The sequence below is a fragment of the Mandrillus leucophaeus genome, unplaced genomic scaffold, assembly GCF_000951045.1.
Source record: "Mandrillus leucophaeus isolate KB7577 unplaced genomic scaffold, Mleu.le_1.0 Scaffold2, whole genome shotgun sequence".
Taxonomy (NCBI): domain Eukaryota; kingdom Metazoa; phylum Chordata; class Mammalia; order Primates; family Cercopithecidae; genus Mandrillus; species Mandrillus leucophaeus.
In genome coordinates this window covers 12,754,307-12,764,942 of record NW_012102031.1, presented here as the reverse complement: position 1 = coordinate 12,764,942, position 10,636 = coordinate 12,754,307, and the positions used below count along the sequence as shown (strand labels likewise).

At 55.5% G+C, this 10,636-nt stretch overlaps 1 protein-coding gene across 5 annotated transcripts in view; it reads left to right on the top strand.

The window, feature by feature from the left end:
• The first annotated feature begins 1,510 nt into the window (after nucleotides 1-1,510).
• INPP5J (inositol polyphosphate-5-phosphatase J) overlaps nucleotides 1,511-10,636 on the top strand; it is a 12,314-nt gene continuing 3,188 nt past the window's right edge. Inside the window, exons 1-10 of one of the 5 annotated variants that reach the window (XM_011979038.1) lie at nucleotides 1,817-2,014; nucleotides 3,739-3,800; nucleotides 4,712-4,889; nucleotides 5,258-5,371; nucleotides 5,495-5,603; nucleotides 5,802-5,918; nucleotides 6,221-6,396; nucleotides 6,815-6,926; nucleotides 7,167-7,276; nucleotides 7,421-7,604. In XM_011979038.1, the coding sequence (XP_011834428.1) occupies nucleotides 4,720-4,889; nucleotides 5,258-5,371; nucleotides 5,495-5,603; nucleotides 5,802-5,918; nucleotides 6,221-6,396; nucleotides 6,815-6,926; nucleotides 7,167-7,276; nucleotides 7,421-7,604 (1,092 nt within the window). In that variant the 5' untranslated portion in view covers nucleotides 1,817-2,014; nucleotides 3,739-3,800; nucleotides 4,712-4,719. Of the gene's footprint in view, nucleotides 2,015-2,795; nucleotides 2,799-3,738; nucleotides 4,890-5,175; nucleotides 5,372-5,494; nucleotides 5,604-5,801; nucleotides 5,919-6,220; nucleotides 6,397-6,814; nucleotides 6,927-7,166; nucleotides 7,277-7,420; nucleotides 7,605-10,636 lie in introns of all 5 variants that reach the window. The other 4 variants (XM_011979036.1, XM_011979039.1, XM_011979037.1 and 1 more) reach the window with 4 other exon arrangements.

Below are 10,636 nucleotides of genomic sequence, written 5' to 3'. Positions count from 1 at the left end.
GGCCTGGATCTGCCCCTCATTTCATCCAGGATTACATCAGAAGCTGGGTAGTCTTGGGGGCTCCCATTTTCTTTTTCTTTTTTCTTTTCTTTTTTTTTTTTTTTTTTTTTTTTTTTTTTGAGACAGGCCTCACTCTGTCGCCCAGGCTGGAATGCAGTGGTGCGATCTCGGCTCATTGCAACCTCCACCTCCCAGGTTCAAATAATTCTCCTGTCTCAGCCTTCCAAGTAACTGGGACTACAGGCATACACCACCACACCCAGCTCATTTTTGTATTTTTAGTGGAGATGGGGTTTCGCCATGTTGACCAGGCTGGTCTCGAACTCCTGACCTCAGGTAGTCTGCCCACTTCAGCCTCCGAAAGTGCTGGGATTACCGGCATGAGCCACCGGGCCCGGCTCAGGGGCTCCCATTTTCTTATTTGTAAAATAGGAGTCAGAGGATGAGACAGGATGAGTTCAAATCTTCCTTTTTCTGGTAACCTTAGCATCATCACCAGGTCTACTCTCACATCCTCCCTGACTGCCACCTCCAACTCCAACACTATGTCTTTCATTAACACAACACCATTATCAGTATTGGTACCATCATCACCTCTACCTTTGCCATCACCATCACCTCCACCACCTTCACCACCACCACTGCCAGCCCTCTACTTCCATCATCATCATTACATACATCATCACATCCACCACGACAATCGCCTTCCCCGTCACCACTGTCACTATCTCCACTGTCACTGTCCAAAGACCTTTCTACCCCAACACCCTAATATGGCCTGAGTCTCTGCCCCTGCAAATTCCAGCAGAGATGCTGGCCTGAAAATACAGACTAGACCTACAGACAGTCAAGCAGAGGTAGGAAGTGCCTTCAGGAGAGGAAAGAGAGGCATCTGCCTTCGTGTAGGAGACTGCACAGGCCCATGCAGATGCTCTATGTTGGTTAACAAACACTCCCGTGGGCCTGTTGGAGACTATGCCTTGGGCTGGGTCCTGGCTGTAGCAGTTCTCAGGCCTGTTTTTAACTCTCTTGCCAGTCTCTTACCCCACCGCGGGGCCCTTCTCCACCCAAGTTCCCTTCCCCCAGATACCCCAAAGGGCTGGTGCTAGTCTTAGGGTCACTAAGTTTTCTCACTGAAACACAGGAGACCTTCTCAGTTCACAGGTGACCTTGAGCACGTTCCCCTCCCAAACCACACCCAGTGAATACTGGAGAGAGGAAAACTGACAGAACCCGAGCTGGGTCAGGCCTGGCTGTGGGGACATCTGAGGGCAGCTAGGTGTCTGCAGAAGAGGAGGAGCTGGTGCTGAGGCCTGAGGTGGGAAAGGGCTGCAGTGGCTGGAGCCTGAGTGTCTGGTTCTGGGTTGGGAAGGCTAGAGCCTGGGACTGACAGTAGGAGTGGTGGGGGGTGGTGGCACCAAGACCTGAAAATGGGGCAAGGGTGGGGGCCGGGGCAAGCTCTGAGCTGGCAGGGATTCAGGAAAGTCACAGGATCAGGGCAAGAACTCAATTGTCTCTGAGGCCCTGGAGAGGATGCTGACCTCTGAACCACCTGTCCTACCTTAACGCAGGTGTGTTAATGCCCCTCCCTGGAGCAAAGGGCTGGCGAGGCCTACAGCAGAAAGGTGGGGGTAGACAGACAGCCTCCTTCATGCTACCAGTTGGGACCTGGGCCAGGCAGATGGGTACACGCTCCCCTCCCCACCCCATGGCTGTTCCAGCCTCAGCAACCAGTTTGAAGGATTTCCAGGGGGTAGCCACCTTGCTCTGGCCTCTTCCAGGCTGTAAGTGGGAGCCTGTGCCTTTAAATTCTCAGCAGGTTGAAATGGCTGATGACATCACTGGTTCCCGGGAGCGGTAGAGCTGGAGCCGGAGCCCGAGGGAGCCCAGGCTGCTGGGGGCTGCAGACATGGAGGGCCAGAGCAGCAGGGGCAGCAGGAGGCCAGGGACCCGGGCAGGCCTGGGTCCCCTGCCCATGCCCCAGGGTGTTGCCCAAACTGGGGCACCCTCCAAGGTAAGACCCCTGAGACCCAGTCCCCCCCCACTTTCCTGATCCCTGGTTCCACACCCCCCCCAACATACACTGCAGGCACCCTGGTGCTGACTGAGGGGCTGATACTTTCCTGTGCTCGGTGAGCAGGGGCTAGGTAAAGAGAGCACCCTGGGGGCTGAGGGGCAGTGACAGGATGCCCGGAGACAGATGAAGTTAGCCATCACCAGAAGCCCTTGGGAGAGTCCTGGACTGGGTATCAGAGGACCCAGCTGAGCTCCAGCTTTGCTGTGTGACCTTGGGCAAGTTGCTTTTCCTCTCTGAGCCGATGCAAAATGAGGGGGCTTGTCACTGAAGACTGAAACTGTGACATCTGGGATGGCTAAGTTGTTAGTGCTGGAGGCGGTGTGATAGTTGGGGGGAAGCCGGCACACAGTGTGACACTTGGAGCCAAGGAGGGTGCCTAAAATGCAGCCTCAAAGAGCTGAGTTTGAGAAGGGAGGCGGAGATGGAGTTTTAGGTACTCTGAACTGAGGAGGATACGGGACAGAGACAGAACTGCGTCTCCAGAGGCAAGGCTTCCCTGGGCCCTGTTACCCTATCCAGGGCCACCCTGGGGCAAGTATAGAACTTCTTCTGCCCTCCTTGGCAAAGGACACTTTATCCTGTCTTCTGGAGACAGGGGACATAGAGAGAATAGATGGAGAAGGAGGAGAGGTCGCTATGGGACTCCGTGACTCCCCACCCCTCCCACCTGCCGGACATAAAAAGGATACCTGCTTGCCTGTCCTTTCAGGTCAGGGAGAAAGTGGAGGATGTAAGAGGGCACAACCTGGGCACAGAGAGATGTGACACCAGGATCAACTTAGAATCCTGGACTTGCTCTGAATGCTAGATTCACACTTGGTGAAGATGGACTCTTCCACGGGGCTGGATGGAATTCTAGCAAATGTTGGGTTCATAAATGCAGACAATGTGAGACGAAAATTCCCCAGAATATAATGTGACCAGGGTCCCTAGACCCCATCCCTTCATTTTACAACAGAGAAACTGAGGCCCTGGGCAGAGAGGTACTTGCGTAAGGTCACCCAGAGCTGGGCTTTGAATCTACACAGCCAGTCTCAGCTCCCAGCTCTTGCTCCTGAGTGGAGCTCTGGGAATGAGTAAGAGAACAGAGAGGGCTGTAACCAAGGGATTTGGATGTTTAGGGGCTGGTGGAGAACTGAGGGTTTCTGGGCATCATGAAGGAAGGGGGGGGGCGGTATTTAACAGGCTGCACCCATAGGTCTATATCTTGGCAATAGAAAAAGAAAAGAAACAGGCTGCCCCCAGTGTGCCCAGACCTGGAATGTCAGGTCAGTAGCCGTGGCTGGGGGAGCTTCAGGGACTGCAGTGGGAGGGTTGCCCAGGAAAGCTGCCCAGAATGGGCAGGATGTGGGTACCAGCCAGGAAGGCAAGGCAAGTCATCAGGTTCAGGTTCACACTCTGCCTCATTTGAGTCAGGGTCTTAGTTTCCCCGTCTGTGAAAGAGGTTTCAGACTTAAAGGAGGGGTTAGGGTTTTGTGTCCTATCTCCTCCAAGACAGAAGTTGACCTGCAGCAGAATAGATTGAGGTGAGATAGTAGGAAGAACTTCCTTGGAAAGATGTGCCTTTCTTAGTTAGATGAAATCTGCCAGGGTCTATATGGAAGTTAGGGCCCAATGCCCTTGTTAGGGTCACTCTGAATCTTTGACTTGTCCTCCACAAGGTGGACTCAAGTTTTCAGCTCCCAGCAAAGAAGAACGCAGCCCTAGGACCCTCGGAACCAAGGTTGGCTCTGGCACCTGTAGGGCCACGGGCAGCTATGTCAGCTTCCTCAGAAGGACCGAGGCTGGCTCTGGCATCTCCCCGACCAATCCTGGCTCCACTGTGTACCCCTGGAGGGCAGAAAACAGCTCCTGCCCACCCAACATCTGTGGGCCAGCTGGTGATGTCTGCCCCAGCTGGACCAAAGCCTCCCCCAGCGACCACAGGCTCAGTTCTGGCTCCGACGTCCCTGGGGCAGCTGGGGATGTCTCCCTCAGCGGGGCCAAGATCTCCCCCAGCCACCCTGGGGCCCAGTCTGGCCCCAACCTCCAGAGACCAGAAGCAGGAGCCACCTGCCTCCGTGGGACCCAAGCCAACACTGGCAGCCTCTGGCCTGAGCCTGGCCCTGGCTTCTGAGGAGCAGCCCCCAGAACTCCCCTCCACCCCTTCCCCAGTGCCCAGTCCAGTTCTGTCTCCATCTCAGGAACAGGCCCTGGCTCCAGCATCCACGGCATCAGTCCCAGCCTCTGTGGGACAGACACCAGCTAGAAAGAGGGATGCCCCAGCCCCTAGACCTCTCCCGGCTTCTGAGGGGCATCTCCAGCCTCCACCTCAGACATCTGGTCCTACAGGCTCCCCACCCTCCATCCAAACCTCCCCAGACCCTCGGCTCTCCCCCTCCTTCCGAGCCCGGCCTGAGGCCCTCCACAGCAGCCCTGAGGATCCTGTTTTGCCACGGCCACCCCAGACCTTGCCCTTGGATGCAGGCCAGGGTCCTCCAGAGCCTGGCAACCGCTCCCCTGGACTTCTGTCTCCCACCTTCCGGCCTGGGGCCCCCTCAGGCCAGACTGTGCCCCCACCTCTGCCCAAGCCACCCCGATCACCCAGCCGTTCCCCAAGCCGCTCCCCCAACCGCTCTCCCTGTGTTCCCCCAGCCCCTGACATGGCCCTCCCAAGGCTTGGCACCCAGAATACAGGGCCTGGCAGGTGCCTGAGCCCCAACCTTCAGGCCCAAGAAGCCCCAGTCCCAGTCACCACCTCCTCTTCTACGTCCGCCCTGTCATCCTCCCCTTGGTCAGCTCAGCCCACCTGCAGGAGCGACCCCGGCTTCCGGTGAGAGAGCCCTCTCCCAAGAAAGGTGGCTGGGCTTAGCTCTGAGGTTAGCCATTCTTCCAGGGGGGATGGCCTGCTCTACTTCAGCTTCCCTCTCTGAGGAAGAGTCTTTGGGGAGGGGCTTGCTGGGCTCCCTGTCTCTGAAACTCTCAGAAGACAGCATCCCCTCCTAAGGAACTTGCCACCTCTCAGTTGACCTCCCCAGGGAGAATGTGGCAGGGGGACAAGATGCGGGGTCTCCTGTGGGTCCTTCTTAGGGCTTTGGCCCACACCTGCCTCCATTTAGTTCCCCAGGGAGTCCTGTGAAAGGAAGCTTGAGGGTGAGGGAGTGGTGCCAGGACTACACCCTCATATGCCCCTGCCTGCAGGATCACTGTGGTCACATGGAACGTGGGCACCGCCATGCCCCCAGACGACGTCACATCCCTCCTCCACCTGGGCGGTGGCGACGACAGCGGTGGCGCAGACATGATCGCCATAGGGTGAGGTAGCAGGGCATGCGGACCCCCTCCTGAGCCCCTCGGGCCTTCCAGGCTCTCCACCCATGGCAGGGGCTTCCAGGGCGCCTCTCTAATCCCATGGCCACCCCGCCCCCATCCCTCCAGGTTGCAGGAAGTGAACTCCATGCTCAACAAGCGACTCAAGGACGCCCTCTTCACGGACCAGTGGAGTGAGCTGTTCATGGATGCGCTGGCGCCCTTCAACTTCGTGCTGGTAACGCACCCCTCACCCCCTGGACGGCAGAGACCCTGCTGAATTCCTGGCTCCAGCTGTACCCTGGCTCACTGTGGGGCCCGCTGGGCCTCTGTGGCCGGGTCCGTGACATGGGTGGGTGGAGGAGCAGACCTGAAGGTGGGCGCGAGGGCGGGGGAGTCGTGTTCTGTCCCCCAGCCGTGTGGCCTCCCACTGCAGGTGAGTTCGGTGAGGATGCAGGGTGTCATCCTGCTGCTGTTCGCCAAGTACTACCACCTGCCTTTCCTGCGAGACGTGCAGACCGACTGCACGCGCACTGGCCTGGGCGGCTACTGGGTGAGCCTTCGAGCTGTCCCAGAAGGGGATGGGACATGAAGGGGGCCTTGGATTAGTCCCCTGGCCCCATACACCAGAAAGGTCCCCTTCCCATCCTCCACCCTTTACCCTGCGGCCCACCCCTCCCCATGAACCGCCCAATACCTCATCCTATTCCTCTAGTATCCCAGTGTTGTCCCTCATTTCCCTAGGACCCACCCACCTTCCACCCACATCTCCTCTCTGACACCCCCCCAACCCCCACCCCGCCTCACCTCCTGGCCTAAGCCCCGCCCATGAGCCACCCGACCCTGCCTCCCTAGGGTAACAAGGGTGGCGTGAGCGTGCGCCTGGCAGCCTTCGGGCACATGCTCTGCTTCCTGAACTGCCACTTGCCCGCACATATGGACAAGGCGGAGCAGCGCAAGGACAACTTCCAGACCATCCTCAGCCTCCAGCAGTTCCAAGGGCCGGGCGCACAGGGCATCCTGGATCATGAGTATGGGCTGGGGTGGGGCCAAATGGAGCTTGGGTGGGGCTAGCGTTGGGGGTTTTTGTACCAGCTTAGGTGGGGCTTATGGAGAGAGGCGGGGCCTATAGGGGTGAGTGCCCACCCAGACTACTTGTAGGAACATGAAAGCAGAGAACAGTTGGCTGGGGAGGGGCGGAGCCTATGGGGTGGAGCTTTGCTGAGGGGCAGGGCCTTGCTGAAGGTCAGAACCTAATTTCCTGTAGACGGGTCCCCCGATCTTCCTCTGCTCTTTGGCAGGCTGGAGGCTCTGGCACTAATCACCCACTCACTACATCCCCTTGGGTTGGATGGGGCCTGGAAAGATCTGGGCTGAGCCCTTATCCCCCATGGACCCGTTGACACCCCCCACTGCCCCCCACTTCTCCCCATCCCCCACCCCAAACAGCCTCGTATTCTGGTTCGGGGACCTGAACTTCCGCATTGAGAGCTACGACCTGCACTTTGTCAAGTTTGCCATCGACAGTGACCAGCTCCATCAGCTCTGGGAGAAGGACCAGGTGGGGTCCTTGTCCCCAGAAGCACACAGAGCTAAGCCCCGCCCATGAGCCACCCGACCCTGCCTCCCTAGGGTAACAAGGGTGGCGTGAGCGTGCGCCTGGAAGCCTTCGGGTTGCCAGAGCATGTCCTAGGACATGCCTGTACCTTAGGCTATGGTCCCTGTCCTCACCTACCCCACCCCTCCTCGGCACAGCAGAGCCCAAGCTGTTGTCCAATCTGCTCTCCTGGACCCCCCACAGCTCAACATGGCCAAGAACACCTGGCCCATTCTGAAGGGCTTTCAGGAGGGGCCCCTCAACTTCGCTCCCACCTTCAAGTTTGATGTGGGTACCAACAAATACGACACCAGGTGAGCTCAGTCCGAGGAGGGATGGGGAAGTGAGTTGAGGTCTTCTCAAAAAGGGAGACTTTGGGAAGAGGGGCAGGAGGCAAGGTGGAGGGTTGTGCCTTGATCCCCAGCCCCTGAAACTTGGGGTACCCCTGCTCACTGCAGTGCCAAGAAACGGAAGCCAGCTTGGACAGACCGTATCCTGTGGAAGGTCAAGGCTCCAGGTGGGGGTCCCAGCCCCTCAGGACGGAAGAGCCACCGACTCCAGGTGACGCAGCACAGCTACCGCAGCCACATGGAATACACAGTCAGCGACCATAAGCCTGTGGCTGCCCAGTTCCTCCTGCAGGTGAGTTCTGGCCTCATCTTCCCTGCATAATATCCCCAGACCCAACTTGGCACACCACTGCCCCTCACCATTACCCTTTGTATAACCCCTTGTACCTGCCCTCAGCAGCATCCATTTGTTGTAACAGAGTGGGAATGGGGTTGCGATCTCCATTTTCAGATGAGGAAGCTGAGGCTCAGACACATGGCATCACTTGCCCAGGGTCACACAGCTAGTAAGAGAAACAGTTAGGATTTGAATCCAAGTGAGTTTGGTTTCAGAGTCCATGCCTTTTCTTTTCTTTAATTTTTTTTTTTTTTTTGAGACAGAGTCTCGCTCTGTCACCCAGGCTGGAGTACAGTGGCACAATCTTGGCTCACTGCAAGCTCCACCTCCCGGGTTCAAGTGATTCTCCTGCCTCAGCCTCCCGAGTAGCTGGGATTACATCACCCACCACCACGCCCAGCCAATTTTTGTATTTTTAGTAGAGACAGGGTTTCGCCATGTTGGCCAGGCTGGTCTTGAACTCCTGATCTCGTGATCCACCCACCTCGGCCTCCCAAAGTGCTGGGATTACAGGCGTGAGCTACCGTGCCCAGCCAACTTTTTTTTTTTTTTGAGATGGAGTCTTGCTCAGCCACCCCAGGTTGGAGTGCAGTGGCACAATCTCAGCACACTGCAACCACCATCTCCTGGGTCTAAGCGATTCTCCCGTCTCAGCCTCCCAAGTAGCTGGGATTACAGGCACCTGTCGTCATGCCCAGCTGATTTTTGTATTGTAGTAGAGACAAGGTGTCACCAAATTGGCCAGGCTGGTCTTGAACTCCTGACCTCAGGTGATCCACCTCAGCCTCCCAAAGTGTTATGATTACAGACATGAGCCACTGCGCCCGGCGCCCTATTTTTTTTTTTAAATGGAGCCTCACTCTGTCGCCCAGGCTGGAGTACAGTGGTGTGGTCTTGGCTCACTGCAACCTCTACCTCCTGGGTTCAAGTGATTCTCCTGCCTCAGCCTCCTGAGTAACTGGGATTACAGGTGCCTGCCACCACGCCTGGCTAATTTTTGTATTTAGTAAAGATGGGTTTTTGCCATGTTGGCCAGGCTGGTCTCGAACTCCTGACCTCAGGTGATCCGCCCACCTTGGCTCCCAAAGAGCTGAGATTACAAGGTGTGAGCCACCACACCCAGCCTTAGAGCCCATGCCTTTTCTACTAATCTCTAACTCCTGTCTTCTGAGAAAGGTTTAGAGCAATTTATCTTAAAATTCACTTATAGGCTGGCACAGTGGCTCACACCTGTAATCTCAACACTTTGGGAGGCTGAGGTAGAAGGATCGCTTGAGCTCAGGAGTTCAAGACTGGCCTGGGCAAGACAGTGAGACATCTCTAAAAAAAAAAAATCAAAAAAAGGCCGGGCATGGTGGCTCACGCCTGTAATCCCAGCACTTTGGAAGGAGCTGATCACATGAGGCCAGGAGTTTGCGAACAGCCTGGCCAACATGGTGAAACCCATCTCTACTAAAAATACAAAAATTAGCCGGGCGTGGTGGTGCATGCCTGTAATCCCGGTTGCTTGGGAGGCTGAGGCACAAGAATCACTTGAACCTGGGAGGCAGAGGTTGCAGTGAGCCAGTATCGTGCCAGTGCAATCCAACCTGGGTGACATGAGCAAGACTGTGTCTCAGGGAAAAAATAAAAATAAAAATAAAATTTAGCTAGGTGGTGCACACCTGTATTCCCAGCTATTTATGAGGCTGAGGTGGGAAGATCACTGGAGCTTGGAATATCTAGGCTGCTGTGAGCTGTGATCATACCACTACACTTCAACCTAGGCAAAATTAGCCAGGCGCGGTGGCAGGCACCTGTTGTCCCAGCTACTCAGGAGGCTGAGACAGGAGAATGGCGTGAACCCGGGAGGCGGAGCTTGCAGTGAGCTGAGATCCGGCCACTGCACTCCAGCCTGGGCGACAGAGCGAGACTCCGTCTCAAAAAAAAAAAAAAGAAAAAGAAAAAAAAATCACATATACATCATAGTTTTCACTACTAGTGTCTTAAAAATAACAAATAAGATATTAAAATTCGCATATATAATAAGACCAGCAAAATCAAACTCCATGTAACATTCATTCATATTCATTCATTCATTATTTACTGAGTACTTACTGTCTTACCATATGCCAAGCATTATGAGAGTGTGTAGTGATGGGGAGGGAGAGCAAAGATATAAAAAATACAAAGCTAAACTCTAAGTAGTTACTATAATTTAGTTTTGTATTTAGGATTGAGGTTCCTGGTTGCTGACATCAAAAGGGGAAATTCTAGAATCTCAGAACCAGATCTGTGAGACCATGTAGCCCAACTCTCTTTTTTTCTCTGGTGGGATCTGAGGCTCCTCGTGGGGTAGGCACATGCCCCAAACCATATACAGGCTCTGCAGTGGCAGGGCAGGGTAGATCCCATCTTTTCAGCCCTGAAACCCAACTCTAGGCTCTTCGAGTCTCTTGATCTGATAAGAGGGAGCCCGGTAGGCCAGAAAATGTTTTTCCTGGTAACTTTGTCACATGGCCAGTCAGTGGGACATTAGCCGATATCTTTAGCTGGGAATGGAAATATCCCCACGCTTGGCCTGCCATGACCTCTGGCAAAAGGGTCGGGCATGAAGATTTAACCCACAATCAGGGACCTCGCCTGGAAAATCACTTCTTTTGAACCCCACCGTGTCCTTCCCGCCTCCTCCAGGACTGTGTTCCTTTAAAAACATTTCCCAGCCAGGTGCAGTGGCTCACGCCTGTAATCCCAGCACTTTGGGAGGCTAAGGCAGATGGATCACTAGGTCAGGAGTTCCAGACCAGCCTGGCCAACATAGTGAAACCCTGTCTCTACTAAAAATACAAAAAAATTAGCTGGGCATGGTGGCGGACACCTATAGTCCCAGTTACTTGGGAGGCTGAGGCAGGAAAATGGTGAGAACCCGGGAGGCAGAGGTTGCAGTGAGCTGAGACCGTGCCACTGCACTCCAGCCTGGGTGACAAAGCAAGACTCCATCTCAAAAA